Below are 21,534 nucleotides of genomic sequence, written 5' to 3' on the forward strand. Positions count from 1 at the left end.
GAACGCTAACTAACTGCAACTAGACGAGAGCAGCAGCTTTATATAGAGCCCCGGTCGAAAAACTGTGACGCGCCAGGATAGCCCAAGCTCAGCATGTCATCAATCGCTTGAACCTTGGCAGGTTGCGCGATCAAGCAAAGCCTTGACCCAGATCTTCCAAACTCTGGAATCGCAAGAAGTTTGGGGCGACGTGAGCATACAGTCTCTCTCTTCTTCTGCCAACTGTCTAGGTCTTCTTGTCGCTTTCTGCCAATTTGAACTGTTGTTGGGCAACGGGGATGTGTATAAGATCTTTCTTTCCGATCAATGATTCGCTGAAGGCTGAAGTAATAAGTAGCCACTGTCAAAGCGGGTGTCACAATAGAAAGAATTGTCAACAAAGGCTTCTATTCAGAACGGAGTGGGGTGTACACTTCTACAAAACCAACCGGAACCTCTGAATCGTTGCCGGGTCGGGCTGTATGTGGGACACTTGAGAAGGCGGTGATCTGTCTAGAAGCAGCGGAAACAGTCCTGTCTTCTCTGTGCTTGTTCGATATCTCAGACTTTGCAAGTTGAACAGGCACTTGGCGAGCCGCCAGGGCGTTCATTTTGGCCATAACAGAGTCTCCTTCGCCATCCGCGCGGGAAGAAGTTTTAGTGTTTCATTCAGGCCTCTATGCAATAGGATAATCTTGACACGGTCGGCCCAGGAGTGTCACTCTACGATACCCAACTTGGTATCGTAGTCTTCGAGGAATGTTGTGACGACTGACTGGCCTCTATCTTCATAGGTGTCAAGGTTTTTCCGGCCTTAAAACCCGTGTCTTTACACCAGAACTAGTTATAAATATGCTCCAAGAGCTTTTGTCATTCCCAATCGTAGGCCAGTCTGTTGCGAAACCAGTTCTGGCTACGGCTTGTTGGTTACTAGGGATGGCCATATAAGTACCTAAACAGATGCTTCGTCCAGAGCCAATGGCTCCATGGTCTTCTTTAGCTTCAGCTTCCATTTTTTTCGTAAAACGGCACAAAAGTTTGTTGCTTGCCATCCCGCTTTGGCAATGGGAGGCGATGAAGCGAGTCCCTGGCGTGATGGAAAGGGCCTAGTCACTAAAGGATGAAGTAGGGTACAGATAAATGTATTCCGATAGAGACAGGAGAAAAATAGCCCGTCTGAACTGGTTGAAACTCTCGGCTCATATGCTCCTCCCAGTTCGGAAAGTTGGAGCTCATGTTGACGACAAATAATTGAAGGACCTTAACTATCTCTGAATAAAAACAGGGTTAAAACAGTTTGGTTTGAGGGTTAAAACAGTCAAAGGTCTACCAGAACTGCAGGCTACTGGCACTGCACGAGGCGTAGCCCTACACAGATCTCTCCCATTCTATTAGGGGCTGCGGGGGTCCGGGTACGTACTATATTCATCGGGCAGTTGATGCGCAGGTGGCCCACCTGTCTGCACCGGAAATAGGCACGGATGCTACGGAGACGTCCTCGCTCAATACCAGTCAAAGGGGTGAAGGTAGCAGTAGTGGGTGTCGTGGATGTCGACTCCATAGCGTCAGGAGCGAAGAGGACAGAGCCTTAAGCATAGGATTAACGAGAGTGAAACCGCTCCACCCTAGAGGAGATGGAAAGCATCTTTTGCACAAAGGTGGGGTACGTTGTGGGGGAGTCGACATCAAAACAAGTTGCCATCTGGAGCTCGGGCAACATGGCTGTACTCAACTTGAAGATGCGCATGTGATCTCCCTCCACCTCGGCTTCATGGAGGACCTTCTCAAACCGGGCCAAGAACTGGGCAAAGGGCTCGGATTCCCTCTGGCGGATGTAGTTCGATTAGAATAGGGCACGGTCGGCGGCGTAGGGATCGATGAAGAGATAATCCATATACTCAAGCAACATAGTCGGGGTGTCGCCTCTTTTGATGCCACGCTCGACGTATGCTACGATCATCTTCTGGGCTTCGATTGTCATAGACGCAAAAAGGTACGCGTACTGGCATTCATCGTTGCCTATGAAGTTTCCGTCAATAGAAAGCTTCCTCCGGGCATTCAAGGCCCAACTACGGTAGTCCTCACGCTTCCCGGAAAACGGAGTAAGATGAGGAAGCCTGGGCTTCGAGCTCTCGGAAGCGTCACGAGTGATGTCCGAAGGACCAGCCGAAGCGGAGGCAACGTGAGCGGCGGCAGCCTAAACAGGCTGGGGGGAGCCAATGGCTTGGCCCTGCTGCTGCACCGCCATGGTAGACACCTGAGCCATCTGTTGCGGGGTTTGTATTATGTTGGCCATGCATGGGACAGCGCGTTGTTCGGGGCTTGGGCCAGGAACGGTGGTATTTAGAAGTGAAATGCTAGCGTCGAGCACAGCCAAATCAGCGACAGGGGAAATAGAGTCGAAGAAAACAGTAGTGTGTGAGGTGTCGTCAGATTCAAAGCTGCTGGTACAGGTTCTGTTGGATAGGTGGCGGGGACGATGGCAGTGAGCAAGAGTCAACTATAGCTTTGCGGCACTGGGGAACGGCTATAGAGTGAATAATTGAAACGAAGACAGGGAACCAAAGAAAAGAATAGGGCAGCAATCGGGGCTACGAGCAAGCAAAAAGAGAAAATCGATAACTGATGGCATGTTGGCCTCCCAGGCGATAATGACTGCATCGTGGTGGCGTTGGCGTGGCGTTATAAATGTGGCTGGACAGGGCGGGTCCCAAATTTACATTGCCAGAGCCTGTCTTCCACGCTCACACACTGGCCATAAGTGCCGCCCTGGGTCACCTGCGCAATGATTGCCCTCCTAATGCCTTCGACAAAGACTTTTCAAAATGTCGGGGGTCCTATTCTTCTATACACCACGTTGCCGTCCTCTGGGGCGCGGTTGGTGATGCAGTGATCTGGATGCCAGCCTCATGGGCGATAGACTCCCTAAAACGGTCCAGGACTAGGGCAAACCTCACTCACAATGGCTCCCTGTTGTTCAACACGACGCTGCTTGCGATCCATCTCAACGCAAAGATATTCGAAGAACCACTTCGCATTTATCCTGGCAGCTGCTGCTACGACCTCGTTGCCGACCTTTTTGTTGGCGCTCAACGTGAACAACTTCAGGTTCAGGGTTATCGATGTTGTGGGTCGTGTGGTCGTTGGTGCGTCAGTCGCTCGCGTGCGGCGGGCGCAGATGTCGTGGAGGGCGCGCGAGGAGTCGTGTGTTTATCGCCGCTATCGAAATACATTAGCGCGCCGACAGCAGCTCGTGGTCGTTGGAGCGGGCTTCTTGGGCGACCACTTGCGCGAAACTCAGCCCCAGGCGCGTTGCAAGGCGCGTTTTATCGTGCGCGGTCTTTTTTTCATCGGTTTTATCCGAACCACTGCTCGAAGTCCTTGTCAAAACAGGTGAGCGATCGCTCCGAGTTGTTTTGGTAATTCTTAGGAACCATATATCCAATGTCATCTCAATTAAGGCAAGTCGAGAGGGAGATGGCCGTCTTATTTCATGAGACGCTCATACCACAACGTCGCTGGAAACTAGCACGGTGGTTCGAGTGGTTTCCTTGCAATGGTACAATGACAGACGCCGAGTCAAACTCACGGTTAGTATCTACGCCATGGCATTAACCCTCGTGAGCTAATGTGGTGGCTTTGGGGGATCTCGAGGCGATAGTCCTACTGTTGAGGCATGACGTCTGCATGACGTGGTGCTTGCACTTAGTCGCGGAGAAGGACAACTCGCATGTCATCTGGGTGTCATGATGTTAATCGTGGTTGAGATCGCGTTGTACGACTCTCGACTCCACTCATTACGCGTTGTACTTCCTCGACATCCCGCCTTTTCTAGTCTTTGTTTTTTTCCCTGATGACACAAGCTCGAGCTTGTCCCCGTTGCCTCTACAAAACGTAGCGATTCCACTGCACTCTAGACTCATGCAGGGCCATCGCGTCAAGCGCAAAGCAGGCGGTCATGGACGTGGTCATCAATTCTGCCCTTGGGCGTCTGTTGGTGGAGGGCGTGACGCGACCACAGCCCGAGATCGCCACAGGTCTTTGTGGATTTTGTGTGCTTACGTAAGCTGATATCACCCAGGTCTGTAACGAATGGACTAGTTAGTTACACATAACCAACACCAACCAGCAACAATCGGGTCTCATCACCGCGTGTCCTAGGACATCCACGAAATACCCATGTCCCATTCCCGAGTATACGTACGCACATGTCTCAAAATTACACCACGACTCTGAGAATCTCCAGCTCTGCTTCCCCTGTGCAGGCACAAAAGACAAAACTGCGCTTCAACCTCCTGGATAAAGTCGTGACTTGGCCTCGGCACATGGTCATTTGATTTAGTCTTTTTGTTGTTCAATATCCACGGCCCAACAAACACTTTAGAATATGGTATTGCTTTTTGCAATAGAATTCTGTTAGAATATCTTTTAATGTTCCCCTTGTTCAGTGACCGTGCTGTGTCCTGGCCACAAGGAACTCGTGCGCAAGGGTTAGGCATCCCATCCCTTCTTTAATACAAAATCGTGATTCTTCTGCATTCAACAGACATTTAGTGCTGTTTCAAGCATCTGATACTCTGGCCTTGTAGTTGTCTGTCCAGGCACTTTCTATGATAAATGTGTCGACAAGCCAGCAGTACAATGTCATCCAGTAGCTGGCTATTATCCTGCTGCGAGTTTTGTTGCGTTGCATTGCCGCTGTCCGCCTCCACCGTTTCCCGGGCTCTTTCTTGTGAAGTCAGCGTTGTAGGCCACTCCGCGTGCTCAGCGTCATTTTGGTTGCGCTCGGGTCTGCTAAGAGCCTTTGATTTTCCTCGGCTGTCGCTTGGCTCACGAGCTTGAGCGCGAACTTCCCTTCGATACTCATCATCACGGAGCTGCTTTGTCTCCCATGCCCTGTAGATGTTACCAGGCACGCCAGGACCCCATAGACGACGACCACATGCCTCACACGTTGAACCACGAGGTCTCCAACCCCTTTGTTTTAGTTGGATTGACTGGCTGACGCCCAGAAACAGATTCTGGTTCAACAGCCTGTTTGAGAGCTGCAGAATGGACTCCTCATATGTGTAGGCGGCAAATATCGACGAGAGGACGGACCTCAGGTCTGCTAGATTAGGCAAAGATACAGCTGCATCAGTCAAGAAGGCTCGCAAGATGCGAAGAAAAGTCACATTGCTCTCTACCGCATGGCCCTTCTCGCCGCCCAGATTAAGCCCCGAAGTCGCAGTGAGCAGGGCAGTGAATACGTGCTGAACAAGCGTTCGCACTGCCATTGTCAGCTTCTCCTTGTCCAAATCGCTCGAGGGTGCAGTGCAATCCTCAATATCGACAGAAAGAGACTTTGTCATTTGGACAGAAATCTGGATCAGAGTTAGCCAGAGTAACTCGGTTTCAGACAGTCGTTCATTACGAAGCATAGACCTGCGTCTTGGTCCAGAGGCTGCGTCCCAGCTTGGTTGGCTAGTTACACCTTGTTGTTCCTGTTGGAGTTTGCATAGCCAAATGCCAACATGGGTGAACTTCTGCAAACTTTGAAGCAAATCTTCCGCCGACGATTGTAGATGTGAGGATGTATCTTCGGGCTTGGTAAGTATCTGGCAGAATGTGGCTTCGAGCGTCTTTAAATGTCTGATAAGTCGGCCCATGGCATCTTTGATAAGCCCTTGGCCAGCCATCAACATGACAGCTGCGTCAACAACGCCCGTCTCTTCCAGTGTATCAAGAAGTTGATTCAGACGCAAATCTGGTACGTGGGACAGGGAAATATAGTTTGCAACATGGCTTGGGTTAAAGTCGCACATTAACCGAACATAAAGCTCAACAAGGTCTTGATCGCTCTTCAAAGACTGATTAATGGCGTCTGTGTCAGTGTTGGGTTCTAGAAGTGTTTCTAGATACAAATACTGTGTATTTGGAAGGTCTAAAGCAGCATCTAGAATCTGACGGTGCAGGGAAATATCTTGGGCAGAGAATGCATTTGCTGCTTTAGCTGCATCTAGTCGTATAAGGTCAAGGGCGTTGTTGGAAATAGCATCAAAGAGTGAAGTTCTTTGCTTTTGTCCAAGGCCTTTGGCAGTTCTCAGACAGTCAGCAAGGCAGTCAAATATGGCAGCTTGATTGTGAGGGTCTTCAAAATAGATTCTGATCAGCTGCTCGTATTCTCGATTTGACAGGTGGATGCGTTTAAGTATGCGGTAAAACCGGGCTTCTTTAAGCAGCGGCATAATGGTATCCATGTCGGGCGGGTGGTAGACCGATAGGAGGTACTCGGCACTCAATTGAGCATCCTCTGTCAGGTTTTCTCCGGGATATCGACAGAGATCCATAAGGACCTTGGTCAATGTTGAGCCAGGGAAAATGAGATATTGTTGGAACTTGGGAAGGTTCCGCGCAATAAACATGTCTAGATAGATCATGTCATTCGAAGAGAACTCAGAGGACCCCATGAGTTCAAGCAGAATTGAAACAATGTATTGCCGATCAACTGTCAACCCAAAGACTTGCTCTTCGGGAACATCCCCCCCTATATTTGCTCCGATTTGCTTTTCGGGCGAATCGTTGAGAAAGGAGTCCTCAAAAGCCTCGTTCATTGCACTCAAGAAGCTCGGAGCATCAAACCGCAGAATCAAGCGTAGGTATGGGAACGATGGCTCTTGGGCCCGGTCAGGACAAGTTATGAACCTTCGTTTGCTGCCGCGAGGCCACTCAACGCTGTTCCCTGAAAACAAAAACCAGTATATTTCTGATTTGGCTTGTGTGGCAATCTTGTCATCGAAATACTCGCCCGTAGGGTAGACGCGGCCCGTGAGTGTGTAGGAAAGATAGGGAAAGATCTTGACAGCATTAATACCGTGGAGGCCATCACCCATGCCAGCTCCCGATTTCATCAAAGAACCCTTTCCGGAGCTAGGAATAATGAGGAGATCCAAAAGGTCTATCAGAGGTGTGATGTAGTCTCCTAGTCCGGTGTTCCAGACATAGATCAAGGCATCGTAGAGACCATGCTGCTTGCATAATAATGTGATCTGGTCAAGATCCAATGTGCTAGGTTGGACATGGCATATCATTTCCTCCAAGCGTGTTTCCAGACCCTTTTCAACATAGTATGAAACTAGGGACTTCATGACAGTCGGTGGGATAACAACAATAGTTTCCGCGACAATGTGTGTTTCAAGAGTCTCCAGGAAGAGTCCTTGAAAGTTGTTTTCTTCATACCACTCATAGACGGTGTCAAAAAGAAAATCAATGTTCTCAAAAGTTGTGCATGCCTGGAATAACAAATCAACTAGTTCCTTGAGGGTAGAAACCGAGACTGACGAATGGTCCTTTCGCCTACTTGTGGAAATGCGGGTGAGGCATTCTGTTATGAGATCGAATATCTTGGTGAAAATCATTGAATGGCGGATTGAATCGTCTTCTGGGAGACCAACGGTAACCTTGTCCGAGTGGCCAACGTAGTATGAAATTGCCAGTTTCATAGACTCAACATAATCGCCATTTGTCATCAAAGCTATTAATCGATCATACCAGTTGGACAGTGCACCAATAGATAAATCTTCAACTCCAAGTAAAAACAATCGGCCTTTGAAGACTTTGAGGCTCATGTAAAAGGCGTCGGCGACAGTACCATGCATAGACACCCCCGCCTCATGCTCGTGGGCATCAAACTGCTCTACTAGAGAGTGAAGTTGGCGCGAGAACAGGTCGGCGTGGTATATCGACTTGTGTAAAAGGTCAAAGGAATCTGTGACGCGCATACTGTAATCTTCTATTACCATGAGCCGTTGAGTAACGGTAAGTACAGTGATGACAGAGCGGCTTAACCATTGTACGGCAACAATAGCCTCTTCACACTTCCATCGGTTCCGAGCTCTGAACTCGAGGCCAGGAGGCTTGTTTGAATTATCCGCCGGGATCTCATCGACATCCAACACAGTCAGAATATTAGACCAGCAATACACGAGCTTTGCCTTGCTTATATCGTCGCCAGACACTACATCGGCAGCTTTGAGTTTGCCCGCAGGGAACCACGCGAGACAACCACTCATGGTGCTGTGAGGTTGAATATTCTTGGGCCGTGCTACTTTGTGTTGCGTTTGCGCAACTGGGGTCGTTGATACGATAACTAAGAGGTATGGTGTCAACATGGCCGTCAGTCCCATGGTATCAGTAGCCCTTTCAATATTTCCCAGGGGTAGCGGAGCAAAAGCCAGCACTGTGCTAGGCTTCAAGGGCCTATCAGTACTGGGCTGTGGAGTATCAGGATAGCGTCCCAAGATGCGGTTGGTCTTGACCGTGCGTCCTAGAGCGCCAGTTCCGCGAGTAGCGAGATGTGAGAATGCCATGCCACGGTTATCTGCCGAAACCAAAGCCGTGCGTCGCGTGCCGAGAAATCCAAGGTGGATGACGGCAGAGTCGATGAGATGGCCGTCAGATGTGCGTTCAGCATTATTTAAGGCTTGCAGAGGGGGGATGGAGAGAAACGCCCTGGTCGGCCTGCTAGTTTCCCAGGTGAAAATAGAGCCGTTTGTATGGCCACCAGCTACCGTCGAATGGTCTGTCGATACTGCGATGCAGGTGACTGCGCCACATTCAACGGCTAATAGAGGAAAACCCGAGTTAGTTTCTAATTCATGATAAAGAGTAATAGAGACAAATATGGTGTACTTCGAGGTCTAACCTTTAGTTGAAGGGCCGATGACTGTCTTAAGATTCTGGCTGTAGTCAAACATCAGAATCAAGCCTTTGGACGTGCCCACAAATATGGACGAAGCAACAGCAAGACACGTCGGCGACCCAAAACTTCGTCTTCCCATTTCTGAAAACGCTATGCCAGCGAGTTTGTTTAGTCTTGTCCAGCGCACAACTTCCCAAGGAGCTGATTCGCTCTGTCCCCCTAGCCGATCGAAAATAAACTGTGACGTCACTGAGGCATTGCGACCATGGGCCAGCATGGTTGCTGGAGAGGATGGGCGCGAGGGCATTGAGGAGGACGCGGAGACAATGCGCGACGAAAACCGACGATCAAACGGCCGGAACGACTGAGAGGCAAGGCCCCTTGCCGGGGAGTTGGCATCGTTGGGGTTTATGGCAATAGACGGTATGACACTGCTGCCAGGCGACGATAAAACAGAACCCTAGGCCAAGATATTAGATACACTGCCAGCTACGGCGGTATACGAGCCTCTGTCGCCCGGGTTGCATACCTGAATCGAAGCCGCATCTTCCGGCCGGGCGTCAGCCGATGGGTCTGGGCCTCGAGATGGCGCCTGTGTGAAGCTCGCCAGGCTCCCGTCCTCTAGCCCAACCTCGCCCGTGTCCACGTCGGAGGGCAGGGATTCTAGCAGGCCTACATCGTCCCAGGTAGCTTCGTTTTGTCCCGAATCTAGCGTGTGTGTGTGTGATCCGCGGCGGGCCTCCCGGGCTACTGTCGCTGGCCGTGACTGTGTCACATGGCGATTATCGTCGTGATCATCCTCAAAGCTTGGCTCGAGGTGGGGTTGGTCCCCTAAGCTTGGCTCCTGCGCATCAACCTGTTGCTTTACTACTGACGGCGCGCCACTGCGGCCTTCTGTCGACGACGAATTCATTGTAGACGCAGGCAAGTAGACATCGGAATGGGTATGGTGTCGTGTTTAGGTAGAAGAGTCGAGACTTGCGGTAATCGAGCGTTCGTAAATGAAATGTCTCTGCCTGTGGCGTATGGCCAATTGGTGAAATGGCTGAAGAGCTAATTGGACACTGTGTTAGTAGCAACGAGCGGGAGATTGGGCGTTTCCAGGAGAAGACCAAAAGATGTCTGCTGCTACTGTAGTTTCTCGAGGTATTCGGGACAAGTTCAATGTGAATTGCGACTCTGCTGAGTGCTCAGAATGCACAATGTTTGATAGCAACGCTTGTTTGTCCCTCCTTTGTGTCGAAGGCCTAAGCTAGGGTCAAAGCTATGCCAGCTACAAATTTAGGGTTACGATGACATTCTTCCGAGAATTAGCCGGCGCTTTTCGCAAACATCTGTACAGACATGGTTACATGCTTCACTTTCTACGTGAGCCTTTGACGATTGGTACGCATCATTGTCGCATTCAATCACCAACAGTCAGAATGGCATCTATTGGGCCCCAACTCCCGCCACAGCTCTCGAAGCGCAAACGGAGCTGTAGTTCCACTGATGACGCGCCGTCAGCCAAGCCTACGCCGTCGACTGCCCAGAACAAAGATGAGATCTCACTAAGCGATGAGGAAGACGGCGATGACGATTCCATTAGGCCTCAAATGCCGGCACAAAACAACAAATCACATTCAAAGCCCGATCCAAGACCAGCTCCTCTCATTTACTCTGCTTGGAAGAACAAGAACGAGATAGCGCTTGCTTCCAGTTCAGACTCCGACGACGATACTGGCCCCTTACCCACAGCGTCCCCAGCTACAACTACATCTAGAGTAATGGGCCCAACAATGCCCCCGAAGCCAGTCGCAAGAGTCCTCGGGCCTTCATTACCGCCTACACTTCTTGACAAATCAAGCAAGACCGGGGTAGACTCACCGTCCAGTCGCCAGGGTATTTCTCAACTGCCGCCAGACCCTGCTTCCGAATCCGAATCCGATTCTGACGATGGCTACGGTCCGGCTCTTCCCACCGGCACATACAACGACGAATCACGCTCAAACATGCCACTGGCAGACCAAGATCACGAAGCACCATCCGGACCAAAGAGAGATGACTGGATGCTTGCGCCACCCGCCAGCTCGACCGCACGAGCGCCCGACCCGACCCGAATCAAGAGCCGCACATTTGCGTCGGGCCGCGGCGCAGCCGCTCCCAAGTCATCAGAGCTGTCCAGCATCTGGACCGAAACGCCCGAGGAAAAACGCCGTCGCCTGGAGAATGCCGTGCTGGGCCGCGCCGACGAGTCAGAACCGAAAAAGAACCACGTGGCCCCCTCAGATGCCCAGGAGCGCATTGAGCGCGAGAAGCGCAGAAAAATCTCAGAGTACACGGAACAGACGAGAGGCAAGAGTTTGTACTCTGTGCGCCAGGAGGCGCTCAAGTCGGGCGCTGGGGGCTCGGTCGTTGAGGAAGAGGATGATCCGAGCAAGCGGGCTTTTGACATCAAGAAGGACATGGCTATTGGTGGGCGTCTTGACAAAGGCCAAAAGAAAGAAATGCTCAACAAAGCAGCAAACTTTGGCGACAGATTCCAAAAGGGGTCGTTCTTGTAGGCATGGCAACACCTCGTATCTCTCATAAATTTACAGTGACGCATTAGAAGACATTCAAGGGCGGTCAGATGGTTGTAGATTTGTTCATCAACGTTTTCAATATTATGAATGCGACTGATTGACGAACAGATGAATCAATCGTCTCCAATAAAATGCCCCAACAACAGACAAATTTCCGAACCGAAACTCCACCGCCTTTGAACCGATAAACCGTAATAGGATGTAGTGACAAGACCACGGGCCACATGAGCTGAAACCCCGTGACAGAAAAAAACTAAACAGAAAAAAATAATAATCAAGTAGAAAAAGAGATGTTGGTAAAAGACCTGTCCATGTGATGGGGAACGGCCAAGACCAAGACTCAGTATATAAAGCAGCACCCGACCGCAACACCAAAAAAAAAATCATAGAGAACCCCTCCTACAATAATGTATACGCCGAAATAAAGAAAAAGAATAAACAAGAAGGAAAAAAAAGAAACATGAGGACAAACAGTGTCGCTAGCCAGAAACAAGAGTATCTAAAAGGCGGCAAAGTTTTGTTGTCCAACAGTGGCGAAAGAAAGCCTTGGTAAAGACTTTGAGCGAAGAGAACAAGGGAGCAGTTATAAAAACACAGAGCTTCGGTAATAGTGGCAGGCGGATTTAGACAGGAAGCTGAGACTGGGTTTCTGCGGAAGTAGGAGCAGTGTTGGTAGAATCATTGGTAGACTGGGTGTTGCGAGTACGTCCGAGTCGGAAACTTGTAAAGGCACTGCGGAGTGATCCGACTATGCCACCGGCCTCTTCTTGTTGGTGCTGTCTGCGTTCCAAGGTGCGAAGCGCCTGCTCGTCTCTTTGAGCAGCAGCCACCTCTGCAGCACGACGACGGGCTCTGCGAGCTCTTTGCTGTTCACGACGAGCATGGGCATGGGCTTCTTCGGGAGTCATGTTGGCAGGAGCCTGTCTGTCGCCACGCAGGTTGAGCCATATTCCACGCGAAGAGCCAACGCGGATGACCTGGATCGGCTCAGCGGGTTCCGAAGGAGGGGGAGCCTCTGGCCGCGGCTTGGGAATGTAGTAGTCAGCCTTGCACAGGGGGCAGCAGGCGCGACGAACAGTGAGCCACGGGTCTACACATGCAGCATGGAAAGCGTGACCACAAGTGAGGCCGCGTACATCGTCGTCATCTTCAAGAGTATCGATGCAAATTGCACAGGTGTCGGCGTCGGTGTTATTTTCGTCGAGATTCGGTGGGACGGCGGCCATCTGATCGTCATCGGAGTCATCGGCTTCCGTGTCGGAATTGTGTATTGAGGATGGTGGAATAGTTTCGCCTTCTCTTCGAGCGACAGGAGAAGAAGGAGTAGGCGAAGAAAGAGCCTTTTCAATCTGTACCTCGTTATCCTCTTTTTTCGGTTCAGCAGAGGCTTGGCTATTCGAGATGGGGTCTTTAGGCGAGATGGGAGCGGACGACTGGTGCGTAGAGTTTGGCGACAAATCTTCGGTACTATGCGACACGGGGCTAGCTTCTTTGGCTTCCGAGTCGTTTGCATCTGCAACTGGCGCGGTCGAAGGGTTTGATGTCGATTTTTGCAACAGCCAAGACTTGTACTTGATCATGGGGAACTTGTCGTTGACCTCATCCATGGTCATGAGCTTCTTCACGCGTCGCCGACGAGGGCGAGGCGGTTGATCCATAGAGACCATCTCGCCGCCTTCGGCTGCTGCGCGAAGCTGGTGATTCCGTGCATTATAACGGAAGCAATACTTGACGCCAACCATGATCCTAAAATGAGTAAAGAGGTTGTTAGCAGCCAGAGACTTCGCAGACATGAGTCGAGGGGCGTAGGATGGGAGAGAATGAAGATAGCGATGGCTAGGAAAGCATACCAAAGATTTGTGAAGACAACGCCAAAGCCAAGGGCAACGAAAAACAAGAGCGAGTTTGTGCGGCCCTTGCCATCATCTCCCGCCGAGTCGGTCGTGGCAGCGGGCGAGGGTGCGGTTGTCGAGTCCTGGCGAGCAAACAGGCCATTTGGCGAGGCCACCACTTTGGTAGCCTCGTGAAGAAATCGGTTCACAATAGGCATGGTGGAGAGCACGGGCAATGTATTAGGATGTCGGAACGAGTATTACGAAAGGCCTCGAGGCGTAGTGGCGAATTATTTTGGAAATGAAGTCGGACGAAAGAGATATTTGGATCATGGACCGCAATAAATGGGCAATAAAGCTTGTGCGACAACAACCGTAGGGATTTCCAGGCTTGGGGTCGAAATGGATACACGATGCACAAAACACATGTAACTGACTGGGCAGGCTTTGAGAGTACTGTGTTAGTCTGAGGCCCGGGTCAACGAGCGGCGAAAAAGGCTGGGCGTGATGCAGGGCCAAAGTCGCAGTGGGCAGAGGGAGACGGGCGGAGACGGGAACGGGGATCAAGAGAAGAAAAGGGACGGGGAAGCAAGGAGGAAAGAAACGGATGGAGACGTCAAGAAAAGAGATTTCTGGTTTGTGGCGGGCGATTCACAGCAAGACGGACTTGGACAAGCACCACGCCATGTGGAGTTGCTTGCGGAAAGACGAATCACAAAGGCAAAAAGTGTGGCGATAATGGAATTCATGGGTACGGCACATGGCATTCCTTGAGCACATGGTCCTAGGCCAGGGACAGAGACCACTAAGACTCTTTGGGACACGAAATCGATGGGACGAGCTAGAGACGGGCGACAGATAGAGCGGGAAAGCCGCGGGCGGGAGGGCGTGGAGCTCACCTGGTGGTCAGTGACGGTGGGCTTTGACAAAAAGGTTGGAGGTGTCGAACGAGATTAAGCCACTGATTGACAGATTGGAGAAGTCTTTTTTTTTTTCCGTGCAGTTCAGCGTATTAGACGCGGCGATGTGTGTGTGGACAGCGAAAAGCGCAGAGCATCGGAGCTGGGAGTCGAGATGGAAATGAGAGCAGAGCAGCAGCGCGCCACGGCAGCAAGGGGCGGGACGAGATTAAGTACGAGGCGGAACGCAGAAATAGAGGCGTCGTATGGCCAAATCGAGAGGGCGAAAACGCAGGGCGATGGCGATGGCGATGGCGACGGCGAGCGAGATGCAGCCAGACTTGTGGGCAGGTGGCAAACCAGGCCGGCAATGCTAAGAACGAAAAGAAAAAAGGGCTCACCAGCCAAGCCACACGGTCGATGGAAATTACAGAAGTGGGAGAGGGAGAAAAAGAAGGGAACGCAAAAGGAGGGGCGAAGAGATGAAGGAGGGCAGATGAAGAGGATAAAGAAGGAGGATAAAGCGGATGGGATAAAGAGGCGGTCGCCAAACGGAAAAAGAAGGAGCGACAGACCCAGGTGTAACTAGCAGATGTGGAAAGGAAGCAAGAATTGGAAGTACATGTACACAGAGGTATGAGCGAGGAGGTACAGTTCTTGCATAGGCGGAGGGAGCGGGTGCTTTGGTGTCAAGTTTTGGGGGACTTGGAGCCTGGAGCCCTTGACGCCATAGCGGCCGAACCACTACTGGCAGGGGCGGCCTGCGTACCTGTACTTGCACGTGCCTCTACTGGTAGTACTCGCGCGTACCTGTACCTTTTCTTTTACTTCTCACGTCCAAGTCCACATCCACGCGCATCTCGATCTGTATCTCTCTTCTAGACATCACCACAAACCTCGACCTCCCCGACCTACTCGCCCACCGCAGTTCAGTCCGCCAGCGCCTTGTGCCTTCAGCCCCCCTTGTCTCTTCCCCTTCCTCCTCGCTCACTCTGCGCTCCCTCGTTGTAAACCCTGCCCAGCACATCTTAGCATGGGTTTGAGAACGCCACACAGACAATTTAGTGCGATGCCCCGTCCATATTTCTGCGACGGCACGACTCGAGCTTGAGTTAAAAATGCATACAACCAAATCTCGCAAGACCCCATCAGGGCCTACGGCTAAGCAGCCGCCTGATTTAGGACCATGTGCGTGGGCTCGGTGGTATTGCAGGATTTAACGGGCGTCTATCTGCAGATAAACATGGCGAGGCCAAGCATCGAGGACGAGTAGGATAGTAGGATAGTGAGTGGGCGAGTATCCTTGGGCTGGTGAGTAGTCAACGAGCCATTGCATACACAGCTAGTTCCAGCAAGCCCGACTGAACTAACTATAGCTACGACATTTCCGGTTCTGGCCTGTTCTGTTCTGTCCGCCACCCATCAGACGCCGTCCATGTTCTTGTGCTCCCGATACTCTTTCTGTGCTCTGTGGTTGGGTCTGCCTGTCTGTCTGTCTGTCAACGGCTTTGCCTTGCTGATGGCGGAGCTTGTGGCAAGATGCAAAAGGCTGACACCCTGCTCTGCGTGGACAAGCAAGTGACTATCCATAATACGGACATACAGCTACTTGCTTGCCTATAGCTAGTCGTCATGGCACAAGTGCACACGTACCATCCCGTCCGTTATTGCTCTTGGCTTTGCCTGCCACAACCCAGCCGCCCAGCCGCTTGCCACATTTCTCGTGTGTCTGCTCTGCTGCAACTATTGTTGGTTCGCCGGAAAAAGTACGCACACGTATACATGCATACTTGTGCAAATGCACATGCACATGCAAATGCACATGCACATTCGCCTGATATGACACGATATGACATGCGCCTATAACCCTAAATGCACCTGATTTCAACCTCCCGACCATGGCCGTGGCCACGCGCGCTTTTGGTCTGGGGGTGTTTGATTTGCGTGAACATCATGATGGCTCCTGTCTCAGGACACGGAGCGCTCTGAGCATCCGCCGTCGGAACGAGGAGGCCATGAAGATAGACGGCTCCCCAGGGCCCAAGGGCCTCCCCCTCTCCTCCCCTCCCCTCCCGCCAACTCCACTCCACTCCACGTTGCACAGGCACAGATGCATACTCACACATCCGCCACAACCATGGATGTACAGTACAGTATGTATGTACTCCGGGCGGGTGCCCTAGCTTCTCGGCCAAGCTCAGCCCTGTCTAATCCTAATCCTCCAGTTGACAGAGTCACTGCTTTTTCCTGAGTCCTCAGCTCAAACGATCCTATTGCTGATGCGGGTATAACTATGTCTTGTGTGCATAGCTGCGTATGTATGTACATACATTTATGCATAGATCTACATCTCGGTTAGGAGACCGATATAGCGCAGGCGTTGCCCCCCCCCCCCCTCCCCCCTGGTTTCCGGGCGAAGGACTCGGTCTCCCCTAGCTCCTAGCTCTAGAGCCGCCTGGAGGACTGGCGATAACGGTTTTTTTGATAAACATATACGGGAACACGTATGTATGTACATACGTACATATGTACATGTGTATCAGGACATCCACATCAAGGGTGCTTCTGTGTCTGAGGAGCATCTGAAGCTGATAGCTGATAGTTAGAGATAATGTAGTGATGTAGTGACGTACTCGTGCTCTATTTATTCCCTGGGCATTGTCGTTTGTCAGCAGTTAATATCGGTGGATTTGAAATCAGGCAATTGCTACTACTAGCGTCAACACACAAGGGGATTGTATTGTTGTTGTTGCTGTTTCTGGCGTCTGGCTCTTTCCCTTTTCCTTCGCCAGCGCAGCCAGTGGCGTGCCCCACCTTTACCTGCCTGTCCATTGGTCAATATTGTAGTCACTCAAAACTCAGGTGATTGGGCTCTTGGACTTTTTTTTCTTTTTCCTTTCTTCCTGTGTTCTTCCTTCCTTCACTTGAGACGAAACGACCCACAAGCAGCGGAGAAAAAAAGAGAAGGAAAAAAGGAAATACTGCCAGTTACAGGGTACATAACAGTTACTGTATTCGTAAACGGTCAGTGACTTCTCTCATTTCTACTTCTCCTTGTAACTATACTTGTCTCTTCTGTGTGGTCTTTGACGCTCCAAAGAACCCGAGGAATTCTTTTTTTTTTCTTCTTTTTTTTCTCTTTGTAGTCTCCATCCCACAAACAAGCCCGCCCATCATGGCTCCTACTGTTCTGCCCGAGTCAGGAAACCCTCTGTATGTCTCCCGCTCTATCTATCAACCAAATATACACTACACTCACCTGCACCCATCGGCTTTCCCATCACTGCCGTGCTCCTGTAGATGCCCAGTTTTCCCCACCATTTTTTCTTCTTGTAATAACCACCGTATTGATGGAGAGGCTAATGCTCCAGCTATCTTTGACCACAGAGTCTTCTTCGACATTACGCTTGGAGGTTGGTACATGCATTTACCATTACTATATAACTACGTGGACTTGTACCTTTCTTCACACTCCGCGCGGCTCACTCGCCCACCTTTACATTTTGCAGTCTTTCCCCGCATTTCCCCGTCTGGCTCAGTGTTAATCCTTCCATGCACACATGGCCCATCGGGTCGGGATCCGGACCACCCCAGAATCCGACATCTCCGACTACACACACACAAGACCTTCCCCCCAACCCTAAGCCCAGCCAACGCTTCATGCTGACCAAACCTTGTTTGTCCGTATAGGTGCCCCTTTGGGTCGTATAACCTTTGAGCTATTCAACGACGTCGTTCCCAAGACTGCCGAGAATTTTCGCCAGTTCTGCACGGGCGAGAGCAAGACGACTCGTGGCAAGCCCCAAGGCTACAAGGGTTCAAAGTTCCATCGTGTCGTATGTCAAGCTAGCTCTCTCTGCGTGCTGGAATCGCTGCCACCGCCCACCGCCGCGTAAACTAACACTTAGCGTATTGTAGATTCCCAACTTCATGTGCCAGGGTGGCGACTTTCTGAATTCAGATGGCACCGGCTCGACCTGCATCTACGGAAGTACTAGCTTCGCTGATGAGAACTTTACTCTAAAACACACTGAGCCTGGTCTCTTGTCCATGGCCGTACGTATGGTCCAGGACCCTCCCACGTGGTCTTTTTCTCCCTCCCCATCGTGCTTGCTCTAAATTCTAACGTCTCCAATCCTCTGTTCCAGAACGCTGGCCCGAACACCAATGGTAGCCAGTTCTTCATCACCACTGTTCCTACTCCCTTCTTGGACAATAAGCACGTGGTCTTTGGTAAAGTAGTCAGTGGCATGGATGTCGTGAAGAAGATTGAAGCTACCAAGACCGGGTACAAGGGCAAGGACGTTCCCAACATGGATGTTGTCATCTCTGAGTGTGGCGAAATGTAGATGTCTAATAGTCTATGCAACCTTGCGTTTTCCTCCTCAGAATCACTCTATTTGCCGCCCACCTTGTCTGATGTTGGTTCTCGTGCTACCCTGCAAGTTCTTGTGCAACACAAGTAATGTGATAGTTTCTTTTTATTTGCTGCAGAAGCAACCATCTAAATGCTCCGTGACATGTACCATATAAAAAATTCAAAGCAATTTCCACCCACCCAAATTCCGCCCTGAACCTAATGAAAAGAAAAAAAATGCAAAAAAGAACCCACCAAAAAAACAAACGCCATACCGTCGTGAACACAATAATATCGTAGCCAACAGGCTTCCTTTCCAACCTTTGCTATCAAGCCCCCGGTGACTTTGGTTCACCTACATGTTCTTTCCAATTTCCAAAATGAAGCTAAGAAAGACAAAAATCGTCCAAATTGTGTGCCATAGGCATCGGTGGCGGAAAAAGAATTGAATGTAACGAGCATGTTTGAGGAGGTTTATGTGCCTTGGTAGTATTCCGTCAACGCGTTGAAACTGTAACACGCGTTTTTCTATCCGGAGATACGCTTGTAGCGTGACACATTACAGCCAGTGTCAGAGAAAGCCTGTTTGAATGACTTGGTCATTAGAAAGGGGATCTTTGAATCACAGTCGCCATAGACTTTGTGTATAAAGCAATTGTGACAGTCTCTGTAACGTAGACAGGAGCTGCAGTGACAGTGACAATCTTCTTCCGTCTAGGCTTGGGGGTCGGAGTCGTATTTTGAGCCTTGGTCGATGAAGGGGCAGCGGTACTCGGGACTGCTACTGATTTGGATGGCTTGTTGTCATTATCATTGTCATTGTCGTTGTCGTTGTCGTTGTCATCTTCGTCTTCGTCTTCGTCTTCGTCTTCGTCTTGGTTCTCATCGCTAGACGAAACAGTAACTTGGAACAGGTTGTTGAGCTGATCGGGAATAGCAGCATTTCCAATACTATCCGGTGAGTTGCTTGGAGAGGCACTGGCCATGAACTGGACATCACCACGAGCATTCAAAGAGCTGGCGGAAACAATTTTGATATCAGCGGTGCTCAGGTAGACCTCCGGGATCGTTACCGAGTCGCCTTGAGTTGGGTAATTTCCATTACCCGTTTTGGCAATGTTGATTTCAGTTGGGTCGAGAGTAGGCCAGTCCCAGACCCAATAGAGAGTGTAGGTGGAGCCCACAGCAAGATTGGATGGAAGCTGAACATCAGTCTGACACCACAGGTCAGTTCCTTGCAGAGTGTCAGCGGTCTTGGAATACTTGGCGGCTCTGTCAGTCGCGATGGGACCGCCATTGGTCTGATGGCAACGACCATCATCATAATGGCGGGTGCTCAGGAGAATACCACGTTTGTCGCCGCCAGTTCCCTCAGTGTTCCAAACCTTGTGGATGCCAAGTAGAGTGTCGTCGGCCTTAGGCTGTGTGGTACCATAGACATAGACGGTTCCACGGTTAAGAGGCTTATTGGGAGAGTTGTCGGGCAACGAAACATGGCCGTTTTCCTGATAGCGCATAGCGATGAACTCGCCGGCGGCAGCCTGAAGCATGGGGCGATCAGCTGTGTATTGGTCGGCAGTGAATTTGCTGATGGGGGCAGTTTGGGGAATGACGGCGTTAGTTCCTGGGGCAGGCAGCTGGTATAGAACTGCTTTGTCGCTAAAGCCCGGATCAGTACGCGGAACATAGCCGCGAGCATATCCAGGTGTGCCAATCATGAAGCCCTGGGGCGAGATTCGCATGAGCATTTCGACCCAAGAGTGACCTAGGCTGATGCCGATGAAGCAACAAAGACTAGCGGTGGCAACTGAAAACTGCATTTTTTTTTAGAGTTGGTGAAAGTTCTCTTGTAGATGAGGTGATCCTTGGCTGTAAAAGAAGAGCCGTTAGTAGATGAAGGAGATAGTGTAGCGATTTGGTGGTCAAGTGACGAGTGATGATGTGTTTAGTGATGATGATGTCTCAGCTCGAGATGAAGAGGAGAACCGGGTCATTAAGTATCGATTCTCGACTAACTCAACAGCAGATGAACATTAATCAAGTATCGAGAGCAATGTTCAGGGTGAAAGAGGAGTGTTGGACACAAAGGCAGAAGTTCGCGGGAGATGATGGATACAAAGGAGAAAGACGAAAAGAGAAGAAAAGAAAGAAAATTCTTCACGACTTTGAAATTTGACACCAGCGCAATGAAAGAAATATCTTGTGGGGATTGTGGTTAAGGTAGTTGCCAAAAAGGCAGTTGCCACTCACCTTTTCTGGATGATCTGTGGTGGTTGCCGTGGGACTGCCGCCTTCTCTTTTTAGAAGACCAACGCCCCGGAACGAAGACGACAGTCGGAGTCTTTGAATTTTCGGTGAAGATTCTCTTTGTGCCGGTGGTGATGAAGCACAACAACGAGAGCTTTGAGTTGCTGAGATTCTCGTGATGACGACGAGGAGAAAGAAGCTAGATGTCGGCAGAGACAAAGAAAACAACTACGATCGCTGCCTTGGGACGCGAGTCTGGTACGCTTAGTAGAGATCGACTGCCAAGTGCTGGTGATGAAGAGGAATAGGGCCTGAGGCAGAGAGCTCCCGGCGATCAGGCAGGGCAATAAGGTAAAGCTGGATTGTGTTAGTGGGGTTTCTATGGATGCATGAATGGCGAGGATCTCTGAGCTGTAGAGATGTGTTGTGCCCATGGAGCCATCATACATACATTAGATATAGTATTATAAAGATGGATGTGCGGAAGTATGAGTGATGTGATATGATCTCACCAGGAGATTTATTAATAAAAGGAAGCAAGCAGCCCAAACAAAAGCAGCATCAAGCTGGCCGGGCTCAAGAGACGTAGACGTAGAGGGGAGATGATGGTGTCCAGCCCACGCATTCAGCGCAGGGGGTTTGGTCTGGTCAAATACAGACTTGTGTCAACCAAAGGTGCAACCCAGATGCAAGACGGCTGGTTCCACAGGCCAGCGCCCAGCGGAATTCATCAGGCAAAAAAAAGACAAGGTGAAGGCTGCCGCGTGTCATCCCGGTCACAGGGCACGGCCCATGACAAGGCCCTGTCTCCGACAGGTAGTCTCCAGACCACGAACGTTTTGGAAGACGTGTTTTTGGCCCTGCACGTTTGGATTTCAGCAACAGGAAACAAAGACTCCATCCAGCAAGACAAAGGGTATTGGCTGGAGGGCGTTGTATTTTTAGCAGGCCCAAACAAAGCAACCTTTGAGCGCGG

The 21,534-nt window shown here is 50.6% G+C and overlaps 6 protein-coding genes across 6 annotated transcripts; 2 read left to right on the forward strand and 4 right to left on the reverse strand.

Annotated features, from left to right (window-relative positions):
- Window positions 1-1,822: 1,822 nt before the first annotated feature.
- Window positions 1,823-2,275, reverse strand: BROUX77_007640 (uncharacterized protein; the record flags this gene model as incomplete). Its single annotated transcript, XM_073752757.1, has 2 exons — window positions 1,823-2,176; window positions 2,237-2,275. The coding sequence occupies 2 exons, from the start codon at window positions 2,273-2,275 to the stop codon at window positions 1,823-1,825; spliced, it is 393 nt and encodes a 130-aa protein (XP_073601933.1).
- Window positions 2,276-4,529: 2,254 nt separating this feature from the next.
- On the reverse strand, window positions 4,530-9,572 carry BROUX77_007641 (uncharacterized protein; the record flags this gene model as incomplete). The annotated part of the gene is made up of 3 exons (XM_073752758.1): window positions 4,530-8,581; window positions 8,663-9,119; window positions 9,189-9,572. The coding sequence occupies 3 exons, from the start codon at window positions 9,570-9,572 to the stop codon at window positions 4,530-4,532; spliced, it is 4,893 nt and encodes a 1,630-aa protein (XP_073601934.1).
- A 511-nt stretch (window positions 9,573-10,083) lies between these two features.
- Window positions 10,084-11,202, forward strand: BROUX77_007642 (uncharacterized protein; the record flags this gene model as incomplete). Its single annotated transcript, XM_073752759.1, has 1 exon — window positions 10,084-11,202. One exon carries the CDS (start codon window positions 10,084-10,086, stop codon window positions 11,200-11,202), a length of 1,119 nt encoding a protein of 372 aa, XP_073601935.1.
- Window positions 11,203-11,846: 644 nt separating this feature from the next.
- On the reverse strand, window positions 11,847-13,273 carry BROUX77_007643 (uncharacterized protein; the record flags this gene model as incomplete). Its single annotated transcript, XM_073752760.1, has 2 exons — window positions 11,847-12,969; window positions 13,074-13,273. 2 exons carry the CDS (start codon window positions 13,271-13,273, stop codon window positions 11,847-11,849), a joined length of 1,323 nt encoding a protein of 440 aa, XP_073601936.1.
- A 3,856-nt stretch (window positions 13,274-17,129) lies between these two features.
- Window positions 17,130-18,303, forward strand: BROUX77_007644 (uncharacterized protein; the record flags this gene model as incomplete). Its single annotated transcript, XM_073752761.1, has 5 exons — window positions 17,130-17,167; window positions 17,342-17,367; window positions 17,645-17,790; window positions 17,873-18,010; window positions 18,103-18,303. 5 exons carry the CDS (start codon window positions 17,130-17,132, stop codon window positions 18,301-18,303), a joined length of 549 nt encoding a protein of 182 aa, XP_073601937.1.
- Window positions 18,304-18,913: 610 nt separating this feature from the next.
- BROUX77_007645 (uncharacterized protein) lies at window positions 18,914-20,131 on the reverse strand (the record flags this gene model as incomplete). Its single annotated transcript, XM_073752762.1, has 1 exon — window positions 18,914-20,131. The coding sequence occupies one exon, from the start codon at window positions 20,129-20,131 to the stop codon at window positions 18,914-18,916; it is 1,218 nt and encodes a 405-aa protein (XP_073601938.1).
- Window positions 20,132-21,534: the final 1,403 nt, after the last annotated feature.

This window comes from Berkeleyomyces rouxiae (genome assembly GCF_048999995.1).
Source record: "Berkeleyomyces rouxiae strain 22BRR77 chromosome Unknown BrBRR77_ptg000012l, whole genome shotgun sequence".
Taxonomy (NCBI): Eukaryota; Fungi; Ascomycota; class Sordariomycetes; order Microascales; family Ceratocystidaceae; genus Berkeleyomyces; species Berkeleyomyces rouxiae.